This window comes from Cupressus sempervirens, chromosome 3 (genome assembly GCF_028749045.1).
Source record: "Cupressus sempervirens isolate cs-2001-9-10 chromosome 3, ASM2874904v1, whole genome shotgun sequence".
Lineage (NCBI taxonomy): Eukaryota > Viridiplantae > Streptophyta > Pinopsida > Cupressales > Cupressaceae > Cupressus > Cupressus sempervirens.
Genome location: NC_143120.1, coordinates 787,688,789 through 787,702,044, shown reverse-complemented (window position 1 = coordinate 787,702,044; position 13,256 = coordinate 787,688,789). Strand labels below are relative to the sequence as shown.

The 13,256-nt window shown below is 35.0% G+C and overlaps 1 protein-coding gene across 1 annotated transcript; it reads left to right on the top strand.

The window, feature by feature from the left end:
• Nucleotides 1-1,228: 1,228 nt before the first annotated feature.
• LOC149569157 (uncharacterized) lies at nucleotides 1,229-5,594 on the top strand. Its single transcript, XM_089821921.1, has 5 exons — nucleotides 1,229-3,125; nucleotides 3,422-3,687; nucleotides 4,600-4,735; nucleotides 4,846-4,907; nucleotides 5,070-5,594. Exons 1-5 carry the CDS (start codon nucleotides 1,864-1,866, stop codon nucleotides 5,102-5,104), a joined length of 1,761 nt encoding a protein of 586 aa, XP_089678047.1. The 5' UTR covers nucleotides 1,229-1,863; the 3' UTR covers nucleotides 5,105-5,594.
• The last annotated feature ends 7,662 nt before the right edge of the window (nucleotides 5,595-13,256 follow it).

The window sequence follows — 13,256 nt, the reverse complement described above, 5'->3', positions numbered from 1 at the left end:
AAGAAATATTCTTATTTGACTAGATCACATTCAAAAACATGATATTTTCATATTCTATTAAGATCAACCAAGAGCTTTTCAATAAAAGATTAAACAAAGACAGTCTACCATCAAATTTAAGACAAAATGATACGCAATTTAAATTATTAATAATAAAATGTGCATAACAGAAACTCTCAAAGGTATTGCCTAAGAATCCTTATTAATATTACTAGCTTTAATTTTGATCTTAAATACTTGATTGATTAATGTGTTGTTAATACTCTATTCTTACTATACCATAGACCAACACCTGTCCTACTTTTTATTCAAAATCAAAACAACTTATATTAATGATTTTTAATATCAAAAAATATAAAATATAGAAAGAGCTTTCCTTGTTTTAGAGAGAGAAAGATGACCCAAAACATTTGAAAAATCATAAAGTAAAGAAATAGCTATAATTACTAGGTCGTGTGTGCCGAACTTTAGGCCATCTCATGTTGCAAATGATGAATTTTTCTCTTTGTAAAGATTATTTAAAGGAAGGCCATGATTCCTCACTTCAGAATATCCTTGGTGTTTCCCGGGCTTCCCTCCTTTTGATTAATTGTATTATTTTTGACAAATGTCTAATGATGTGATTAAATTCATACCATGTGAGAAAGATGCATCTCTTCCATTGATATCTCATACGGCTATCTCATTATATATTGTCTTGGCCTCAGCTAAGTAGTCAATAATGCACAGGTCTAAGTGTACAATTATATGGAACAAATTATACTCAGCTCAAGATTATAATAATTAATAGTCATGCTATTAATATAATAGTTAAATCAGTGTTCATCAAATAAACAAAGAATTGACATAACTTTAAGCGTGTACCTTCGTTCAATATTTTTATGCTGAGACAAAGAGTCATGCCATGTAGTTTTCCTAAGGCTGGGCTGCTTTTTCAAACTTTGCCCAGGAATTGAAGGAATCGAAAAAAAACCCTGTTCAGAATGAGTTAAAAACATTCTCCAACATGGATATAAAGCCCATAAAGTCAAGTTGGCATTCCTGCAGTTAAGAGCTGTGTCTTTTGGAAATGTGCGGATGAAGGTGAGGAAGAAGTTACAGTTTTTGTTGTCCTTTTGGTGGGATCCTCAAAACAAAAGGAACTGAAAAAGAAATGAGGTCTCTTTTGGCTACTTTTGGAATGCACAGTAGGAGTGTTTTTATAGTGGGGTTATGAGGCAGAAGCATTGTGGGCTTATGGATATGTGTGGTGGGGAGGAGGAGGAGGAGAAGGAGAAGCAGCAAGAGAAGATACATCTATGATGATGTTGGGAGGCCTGGTGGGGACAAGGTACCTCTATCTTTTCTTACTTTTGAGTTTAATGGATCCATGACAGGAGGAGGAGATCAACTTGATAATTGAGATTTGTGGTTTTGAGTATGCTGCTTTTGAGGGCTGTTTTCCATCCCAATCTAATAAGCCTTTTTCCGTTGTTGATGAAAATCTCATACAAATTGTCTGCCTTGCACTTTCTGCACAAGTGTAAATCCATTTGATGTTTTTCGCTTTCTATACATTCAATCACCCATACAAATACCAAGTTTTCTATCTGGAATGAGAGCAGTGTTCAGGCTTTAGCTTTCTGCTACTGCAATCCTTGTGCATTTTGCATCGGAACAGCTTTATTATCTGTAAGAAATAATTACAGAGATCATCTTTTGACATTTGGGTTGTGAATTTTTTGGTTGCATTTACAAGTTGGGTACATGTGAAACCGGTCCTTTGCTTGGATACGTGCAATTTCTCAGCTGAATTTAGAATTTAGGTCACAATTGTGATTTGTTGGAGTTCGTTCCCCTGAGTAGTAATTTATCCTTTCAAGGATGCCGAATGCAACTTTAGAGAAGTCGGGTAGTGAAAGAGGAGACACCGTGTCTGAGCAGCAGGAGGAGAAAGGCTGTTTAGCTGTGGAGGAAGGGGATTCTTCAGCTGGATCTCCGAGGAAGAGCTCAACCAGTGACTCGGAGAACTATAGTATTGATGATGATGATAGCGACAATGGTTCTCCGTTACCAAGCACACTGCTGAGTGATGAGGTGCCTTCTGGTGGTGGGAATGGCAACAGTGGCGGCCCGGAGAGTAATAAGAAGGAAGTTTCTGGTTCTTCCTACAGAGAACATGATTACATAGGCCTCTCAGATGGGGGCTCTGGTGGTTCGTCGTGCACCACTCAAGAGGAGAGAACAAAAGGCAAAGAGCTTGATTTTGGGCCCAAAACAAGTGAAACTGAGCTCAGATTGGGGCCACCACAAGAGTCATCTTTCCAGAGCAACATTCTGCAGAAGAAGAACACAAATCCAGGGGCCCTAAATCATCAAGGAGCTCCTAAGCATGACGGAGGCATGACCAATTCTGTTGCTGTATTGCCCGTGGACTCGGAAGGAAGAGCGGGGAAGCCTTATGCACTAAATGACGCTCATCTTCAGAGATGGAATCGCCAGTCTTTTGGCGAGCAGCCTCATGTTGTGGGTAATAAATATGTTTATCAAAAACAAATGGAGTCCTCGGAACCCAAGTTCTTCAACAACGGCCATGAAGTCCATCCTCAACTCCAAGATTACAACAACACCACCAACAACAATGGCATGAACTTTCTCTTGACTTCTAAGAGCACTGCTGCTACCCTTACAGCTGGTGCTAAACGTGGGTTTTCAGATGCGATTGGAGGAGCTCATGTGGTCAGAAGTGCATTTAGTGAAGGGGGCAGAATGACCCTAGACTCTAAGGGTTCAAGCCAACATCAGTCCCACCCCTCCATGGGCCTTATGTACCCCTGGAGTAATGCTGTCCAGATGCCCAACGCTTGGCAGGTCAATATAGAGCAACAACAACAACAGCATAGAGCGAATTTTGGGCCCTTTCCTCCACCAACAGCGAGAGTTATGGTGGGCAACATGATGGCAGCAGGGACAGGGAATATTCCTACGAAGGAGGCTCCACATGGCAACCCAACTCCAACTGCAAAACCTTCACAGGACAGCATTTCAGCTGCCATGAGGCCACCAATGGCACCTCCCCCACCATCTGAGCAACAACACAAGAATCCCTCCTTATCTCCATCCAATGAGAATGGTGGTATACCAAGGTAAGCTGAAGGTCCAGTGGGTTGAAGGTTCTGCCATTAATGCATTGATCCACTTGGTCTTCTCTAGAATTTCTAAATTTAGGTTGCTAGCACCTAATAGTTAACTTTAAGCTGAAGTTGGTTGCTAGGCCTGCTTACATTATTGAGCTGCTACCCTTTTATCTTGTCTTTTATGGTCAAGAGGAATTACATTGGCTTACAGCTATCCATGAATGGACGCCTTATGTGGATTGAGTTCCTTGATCAAATTAACATGATTGTAACTTCATTCTTTGTGTTTCTTTTGTGCTTTGCAGAGCTCCCCCGGTTGTAGGGTGGCCACCCATTCGGTCATTTAGGAAGAACCTTGCACCTCAGCCCAAGCCTGACATTGAAGGCCAAGCTAATGCTTCTGATAATTCTTTTGCATCTGCTGATCGTGGACAGGCCTTTGGGGATTCCATGTTTGTGAAGGTGAATATGGATGGTGTGCCAATTGGAAGGAAGATAGACCTCAATGCCTACGATAGCTATGATAAATTGTCCCAAGCTCTTGAGGACATGTTTAAACGCTTTGTGAATGGTATGCTTTTCTTTAGTCACCGTTCTTAACAGATTTGAAGCCTAGATTTTTAGCAAGAATTCTCCAAACTAGAAATTGCTCAATTTGATTACTTTTGATACAGGTGTCTTACTCATCGGTTGTGGAACTCCTCTTTAAGTTGAATACCACTTTGTTGTTGATTTTCATATATTTCATGGAATTTACTTCCCCAAGTATTCATTTATTGTAGAACATGATATTTTGTCAACTTGACAAGCTTGGAGAAACTTATAGTCTAGCCTGAATACAGAGATATCTAATATTCTTTATCATGGATTTGTTACATTATTGTTACGAGTGATAAATGCAATCTGCAGTTTAAGCTCTCTCGTTGGAGTCGGAACAACAAATTTGGGGCAATTGAGAGAACCGTTAACTTGATTTTTAATTAGTGCCTTACTGATCTCATGTTGTTGAACCTTGATCCTATGAAAAGCTCACTCTGAAACTGATGCATCCCCTTAATTTATGGAGCATCCAAGTTGATATGTATCAAAAGGGTTTCTAAGACTTGTTCCATAGAAACCTCTCTCCTGTTACTGCTCTTTTTAGGGTTTCAGGCTTTGAAGGTTCTCAAAATTCTTTGGTTCTATGTCCACAACACTTCTTGAGACTTTATGGGACTGGGTCTTTCGAAATGATTGGTTGCATTCACATCATAAGTTGAGATTGATTGGTTTTTTTCAAATGGTTGGTTCCATTCATATCATAAGTTGAGACTGATTTTATAACTGTGGTTGATGAAAACATATAAAGCTTGTATTGTAGACATCAGACATTTTGGGTTACTGCATCTACGACTTAGCAGAATGTGTAAACTGAAAATTTCTCTAGTTTTTGAAACTTTAGTGTACTGAATAAACTAATTTACGCTTTTGGGCTACATTTTAGCTCAGGGCATCATGCAGAGGCCAAACCCGAATTCGACATCTGAAAATGCTCATTTTCTTTTGAGCGGATCTGATTATGTTCTCACCTATGAAGACAATGAAGGGGATCGGATGTTGGTTGGAGATGTGCCTTGGGAGTAAGTAACTTTTCACACAATTAATGTTTTTGATGAACTCTATTGTTTATTTGAGACTGCAAACTTCAAGGATTTGAGCATGCCTAATGTCCAAGTTTGAACATCTGCAGGATGTTTGTCAATACAGTGAAAAGGCTGCGTATTATGAAGAGCTCAGAGGCTCGAGGTCTAGGTACTGAATTTTCATGCCTGATCTTGTTTTTCTTACCCCAGTTAAGAAATTAGCATTTCACGTCATTAGAATGATGAAAATAGTTTCAGTCAAAGGTGAAAACATACTTTGTTTTTCTACAAGCATATTGCTTAACAGTTTCCATTCTATTTTTGTGTTCAGGAGTCCCAAGACAGCCTCCAAAACCCCAGGGTTAATTGACCCAGTGATTAATAATCACTCTAACACTCAATTCAAGAAATCCAAATGTATGATCTTTAATTAATAGTAGTGGAGATTGATGAAGTTAAAGAGTGTGCAAGCAGCTAGTCCTAGCTTTTGGAGGAACTGGGATTCAGATGATATGTTGTAAACTATGATTTGCATATAAAGACCAGCTGGGCAATGCCAGAGGCATCGTCTAGCAAGCATGTTTCTGAAGTATGTTGTATTGTTTCAGCAGTGTTTTTTTGAGGGCATATAAGAATTGCTCATTTTTCTCTCTTGGGCTGCAAGAGCAGTGTTGCCATTCTAGCTCTAGTTGCAGCATCCCTGAAGATTGTGTGGCTTCTTTCTTTGAAATCTGAGCAACTTGGACCTTTTTTGGCTACTTGCTAAATCATGGAAGCATTTCCTACTACATGTCTTTGAGGTACTGACCTTCATGGATTTGTTTGTAATTTATTTGAATCACCCTTTTTTATTGTCTTTAACTTCAACATCTGTGTGAATATCAGAGTGACTAATAAAACTAGTCTTTGAGAATAGCTAGGGGTTTTCTTGTAGGTTGTATTGCATGTCTAACTCTGGCATTGATGTGGAGCTACAATATGAACTTCATACCGGTTTAGATCTTTAAGATTAGTGCAGCAGGAATTTTGAAGGATTGTGATGGTTTTTGATTGTTTTTCTGTGCTGAAAAGCTTGAACTCTTAAGTTTTAAGTGAAAGAACAACGCCAGGCTTCTATTTCTTATTGTAACTCATTGCCGTTGACAGATATTAGTCGTTGTTGTCGACTTCTAAACTTATTTTCAATGGATAGTTTAGCTCACAAAACTCTTTTTGCAGTATGTACTTAACAATGAGCTGGAGTAGGCTTCTTATAAAATGTATCATTTTCTTTGCTCTAGTGTCTAATTATTCATCTCTTTGTGTAAAATGTTGTTTGCCTGCAAACCTATTGGTGCTCTACGGAGCTCAGAGTCCAGATGATGTGCTTATAAAGTGGATTTATTGATGCAATTCACGTGTCTCTAAATTCAGCTGATGTGTTTTGATAAAGATTTAATTGTTGCTTCTAATTCTTTTTCCCTTGTTCATGAGCTAATTTGTCCATCCTCGATCCCCCCTGAATTGCAATTTTATGTTATAATAACCTTTGAAACAGGGTTGATGCTTACCGAATCTGGATTCTGAAAGTTCTCTTGGGGCCAAATTTGGTGATCTTGATGTTTTCCCAATGTGCAATTTCGCATTTTAACAACCTGAAAAAGAGAACATACATTTGTTGAATAAAGAAGTCGCCTGATGTACGCAAATTCTCTGCATTGTTGCTTCTTGGATGGTGAATAAACATCTGGATTCATTGAAGCATGGTAACAGTGATGTTCCTTCTGTATGGCCTGGCTAATTAATTAGGATGATCTATAGAAATGGCATATATGGTTTTGGTAACTATGCCAAAACCTCTACTATGATTAGTGTTTCTGCAAAAACTGAGTCCAAGTGTTACCTGATTCATTGAAGCATGGTAACAGCTGGATGTTCCTTCTGTATGGTCTGGCTAATTAATTAGGATAATCTATAGAAATGGCGTATATGGTTTTTGGTAAGTATGTCAAAACCTCTACTATGATTAGTGTTTCTGCAAAAACTGAGTCCAAGTGTTACCTGCCATGAAAACCAAGATAGCTGAAGTCTGTTTACTTAACTACACTTTTTGTTTCACTGTTAGAATCAGGGCAAGCAGTAAAAGTGGAAAGGATGACATTGGTAAAGTTGGTTTGGTTTTTGTATAGTCTTTGTTCACAAGGGAAGTCTTAACTAGAGCTCTTCTAGTCTAATCCAGCAAGTATCAAATAGGTGGTGGTTTACAAGGGAAGTCTTAACTAGCACTCTTCTATTCTGGTGACAGATTGTAGAGTGATCAAAAATGTTGAGCAAAAGAAGTTCCAAGTCTAATATAGTAAGTCTTAAATAGGCTGTTGGATACAAGGGAGGTCTCAGCCAGCACTCCTCTATTCCAATGACTGATCAATTGAGATGCAAAATGTGGAGACAACAAAAAATTTCAGAGTCTAATCCAGCAAGTCTTAAATAGGTTGAATTATATCAGTAGCTCTATAGAATATATAATCTATACATCTCACTATTTCCTCAAGGTTGACCATACCAGATATTAGTCATCTAGAAATACGCGCCAAGGCTTAAAACATATATGATAATTCGGGTAACTATACCTGACATCATATGAAAGGAAAACAAATAAAATAAAAATAAAATCTTGTTGGCAAGAATGACATCAATTTTGCCTTATGTTTTGTTTTGTCTCCTCCAATGATTAATTAAAAGCATGCTGTGGCTTAGGGATCAAGCCTCTTAACTTTAGGCTTAATCAAGAATCATAAATTAATGAAATACCGAGTCATATGGATGGGATGAATGACAACGGATGTGATGCACATAAATGTCACTGGGGGGCCACTAATTCAATTAAGATTTCTGCATCATGACAGTAATTAGGGATTGGAATATATAATCAATCATTTTCTGTTATGTGCCATATTGGTTTACCTTCTACTGAATTAAAAGTATAACCGAAAGCAAAACCAATAGTGATCAGATCATGGGCTGTAACAATAACTCAGAATAAATTGTATTCTTTAAAGGCCATAAATACTACTGTAGAGAATATTTTTTTTGGAGTAAGTGTTCTCATTTATATTGTTACTTTCATAGAGCACTAGTTATTGTCCAACTGTTCATGTTTACCTTTAGCTCCTAGTTCATAATTCAGTCGATTTCACATGCACGAATAGCAGTGCACTTGTATTCACAATAGCTAGAATCAATAGGATCGGTTATTAGAACATTTGTGCATAAGTATTGACAATTTTTAAGGTGGTTGTGGTGTGTTGTTGTTAAAAGTTTGTATCAGTTGAAGTATTAGACGACTTTAATTTCTACTTTAAAACTAGAACAATAAATATAAATAACAATGGCTAAAATAAAAAAGAAAATCAATAAACATATAGGAATAACTTAAAGATACATAAATTTTTTTAAAAAATATTAACTATTAACCTCTTTGCTAAGCATGTTATGAGTGCTCTATCTTTAATCAACACAAATCTAAATTCTGTGTTATCTTGCTTTGAAGGGTTCTGAAGTCCATGGTGGATGCAGTCTTTATACAAAAGCTGTTAGCACTTTGAGAATGCATTTCCAATATCTTTACAATTGAGATACGTCAATCAATTGGTTGAGTTAAAGAATTTGACAGAAAACATATGTATTACAAGTATATACACTTAAATTAAGTAATTTACTTGAACTGTATCAATTACATTTTAAAATAAAATTTCCAACGATCTATAACTTCAACTATATGTTGTTGTTTTTATTATCGATTTAGAAACTTGTTTGAGCCGTCCCAATGATATTAAAATAAAACAAAACTGATTAAATAGAATTGTCGTGACATTGATATCCATTTCTCTGTATTACATGTTTGTTATGAGTCTTATTCAAGAGACTGTTTGCCTTGTGCACGATAACTCTTTTTTGATATAGGAGACAAATTTTTAGGGTTAGCTGTCCTCGGAACATTTTTAACTCTTACAATATGGAAAATATTAATAATAATAATAGGGAGGCACAAGTTTCTTTCACGCTAAATGCCAACATTCTAAGAAGCCCACACGGTGTCTCTTTTGGATGTCTAAAATACTTGTAACTAGGCTTGGAATTTTATGGTTCCTTGTAGCTATTAGATGAAAATGGATTATTTTTCTATTTAAAAAAATATCTCTAAGGTTTAATGCTCTTTAAATATATGACATAAATGTTTTTGATATTGAGTTATTGATTACGTGGATGGGTGAGGTTATAAATAGTGGATTTGTTCTATTTAATTATTGAATAATAATATTTCAACGAGTTTGAACTTTAGTGACAAAAAAACTTAACACTATAATTTAACCATTACACTATATCAATGTCAACATATATATTATTATAGTTTACATTAAGTTTATTAATATTAATTATTTTAATTATATTTAGAAATAAGAATATACTTTCCTATTGATTAATAGAAGTATGTATCACGTCTATTGAATTCATCCTCTACATTGATGGTATTTGGTGTTACTTCTCTTTTCTCAAGATAAATTTGGTTGACACTTTTGTTCTTATAATAGATTTAATCTCGTTGTTTACTCTTGTTCATTGGAAGAATTGCCACTACGATTTGACCATTCTTAGAATCGATGTAGTTCATTTTTTTTGTTTTACACATCATAGAATATAGATGTTAAAATACACTAATTTTATCTTTTAATTACATTTGATTTTATAGCTTTAGCATTATTTTGTGATTGAGGAGAATAATATTGCATGTGCTTTTTAAAAACTCAATGTGTTTTTAGAACATGACATATTAGGTAGCATTTGATTTCAAATTTGGATGACAGTTCAATATTTTGTTTTGTTTTTATAGGATTGTATTCTTGCAAACTAGGCACTTTTTCATACACTTCTTGAAGGAAGCTTATGAAGAAGAAAAGAGCCTATTCAACTCCAATTAGAAGTAGAACACAACAAAAGATTAAGAGGGGGCTGAATCAATCTTGAGAGAATCCTTAAAACCTTTTTCTATCACAAACACATATTAATTACCTTTATCTAACAAACTATCAATAAAAGATAAAACAATAAACACCACACATGAACGCTAGATTTTTATGTGGAAAACCTATTGTAGGAAAAAGCATGATAAGAATTATGCTTAATATAAATAACTTGATTCTATGTTTTAGGCCAAAGACCAAGGTAGTTCAATGCTCTTGATTTGGACTTGCAGGATAAGGCACACAACCTTAAGGAAAGATACAATGGATTTGCAAGGCTGAGATAAACAATCTTATGGACATATACAAAATGAATTACAAACTAAAGCATACTGCTCTAAGGTGGGATATATATCTACAAAAGCTTCCAAATGGACTGACTTCCTTCTAGGAGGCAGAAAGATATGATGAATTGAAATGAATGAGATATGATGATCATTAAATAGTCTTTCACCTCATTATCAAGTGACCAACCTCGTGAAAAAAAAAAAAAAACTCAACATTCACTGCCTCAAACCCCAACAATCTAAAATATGCGATCATCAAAGAACATTGTAAACTAATATTCACACTTCTATTCATTCACATGTACTTCATCATTCACAATCAATTCACACATCAAATCAAACATCCACACATATATTTGTATCAAGTTATTCATTGAAACTCTAAAAAATGTCAATTGCATACAAGATTAACATAATTTTAAAAAAAAGTTGACCACCATGAGTATCTGCACTAAATACAGTTCACTAGAAGATAAAGGGGACCCAAACACATCACACCACATCTATCCAAGTTGATACAAAATAAATGCATGCAACAAAAAATCCTCCAAGGTTGACATTGAATATAATGTGTATATAAATAATAAAGTAAGTTAACCAATCAATCCAAAAAAGTCCTCCAATACACATGGGTTGATATAGTCTCCCTCTTTGACTCCTTCCTTTGGCATATTGATAGACTTGATAGATGCACATTTTTTTTGAAACCGACCTTCATTCTTGGAGAATAATATCTTTCAATAAGTTGTGTCATGGTTTTATTAGCTCCAAAATGTCTAGCTAAACCTCCATAATATTTTTCTCTTATTAAATTGTGTCTCATTGGTCCTTGACATATACATACTTGTTAGCACTTAAATAACAATCCATCTTTTATATAGCAATCCATCCAAGATGTTCTATAAATGCTAGTAGGACACATACGTATTGTTCATGCATCCTTAAAGTCCAAATCATCATTGTATATCTCTTTCACAACATCAAATCCAACTACTCCATATCTCATTCAGTTTGTAGTTTTTCTCTTCTACTCAATGTATTTTCTACCTTATTAAAACTTCCACCCTAATGCTTGAGAACAAATATATACCCTTGTAGGAACTCAAACCTCTTTATATGTCATTGATTAAGCTTGTCTTGACTATAAAAAGATTACAAAGCATGGTAATCTATGTAAAGAAAAAACTCTTTAGGAAGTAAACAATTATGTCGCCTCTCTAAAGTTTAAGAAATTTGAGAGATTTTATAAATAATGATGTTACCTCTTTAATGGTGTCACTTTAGTTAGTAGTGTTTCCGTTCTATTCAATGCATATGAGCGAGTAGTCAAATAGATTTGTTGATGTATTCAATAGGAGAAGGAATTGGTTAATTAAGATGAGAATTGAGGTACTTGGGGTTTAATTATTTGAAGACCTTGTATGAGATCGATCTTGATTTTGTTGAACTTTGGAGTTCTTGTAAAACACTGACAACATAAAATCACAATAAGTGGGTTGATTATTTTATTTAAGAGGATATGTTGTTCAAGAGAGTTCAATTGTGCATAGTTAGAAGTTCAATGAGAAATAATATAATAAAGGAGAAGCTTAATGGAAGAGTTGTAGGACACTTTGGTATTGATTACCAAAAAGTACTTTTGGGCTCAGATACATAAGGATATTGCAAAATGTGTTAGAAGTTGCAGGGTATGTCAAGTTGATAAAAGGGTTAAATAGAATGTGAGATTTTATTCACCATCACCTATTCCTTGTATACTTTGGGAAGACATTATCATGTATTTTGTTCTTCAATTACCTAAGACTTAGAGGGGTATGATTGCATTTTTGTTTTTGTGGATATATTTTCCGAGATGTCCCATCCTATACCTTGTAGGAAGGCATAAAATGAAGTGCATGTAGCTGACTTATTCTTTAAGGAAATTGTGAGGTTACATGGCTTACTAAGGACTATTGTTTCAAATAAAGATATAATTTTTTTTTTGGCTATTTCTTGAACACACTTTGAAAAAGAATGAATACTGATTTGAAGTTTAGTTCTACATTTCATCCACATGCTAATGGATGAATAGAGGTTGTGAACATTAGTTTGGGTAACTTGTTGAGATGTTTTGTTGGGGGTAAGCTAGGCAATTGTGATTTAGTGTTGGCACAAGAAAATTTTTCTTATAACAATTCTACAAGTAGGAGTACTAGAAAGACACCTTTTAAGATTATTATTGGTATGCATCCTAGAGAGATTACATAATTTAGGAATCTTGGTCAGGAGGAGAAGAGAAGTGTTGAAGTAGAGGGTTATGTAGAATTCATAAAGAGATCACATAATGAAGTGAAGTATAGCTTGGAGCACAATAATCACAAATATAAGAGTATAGTTTCTAGTAGTAGAAGACATAAGGATTTTCTAGTGCTGATGAGGATACATTTCATTTGAAAAAGAATACGTTTCCTATTGGAACATATTATAAGTTGAAGATGAAGAAGTTTGAACCTTATAGAATCTTGAGGAAATTTAACATGAGTAATTATTTTGAAGTTGAGTTACCTGATGACATGGATATTTCATGAATATTCAACATTTTTTATTTGTATGAGTATCATGAACCTAATGATTATTCAGCTGTGAAAAAATATTATCCCAAGAAGAAGATGGATGAGAATGAGAAGATTTTGGACAACAAAGTTTGAAAGTGTACTAGAGGAAATGATTATTTAGAGTATTTGGTTCAGTGGAAGAATAATATTGTTGAAGACAACTCTTGGATTTCTCAGTCTGAGTTAGATCATTTTGGTTTCACTCAAGTTGTGAAGGGATAATAATATGGTCATCAACTTTCTAATAATACTAAGCATCTGATGCAAGAGCATCTTGGGTTCTTAGCAATCTTGTATCATTCTATTTGTGTTTTGTTCTTCTATTCTTGTTTTCTAGTTTGATTGATTGATTGTTTGTGTGGTTTTTCAATTGTGCATTTTAACATGTGCAATTTTGGCATCTTAAAGAGAACCAATCTTTGATCATTGTCCTATGAGGGCACATCTTATGATTTCATATTCTTTGAGATCAAATTCATTTATTCTTGGGTAGCATGTTCCTCATTAGCATCTTGATCAATGACAATAATTTCAATTGCATTGATCTATTCTATGCACAATTGTTCATGAATCTTTATGGTGATTTTTGGATCATGTGTGGACCCATATCTTAGATTGCACATCCACACGTGCTAAT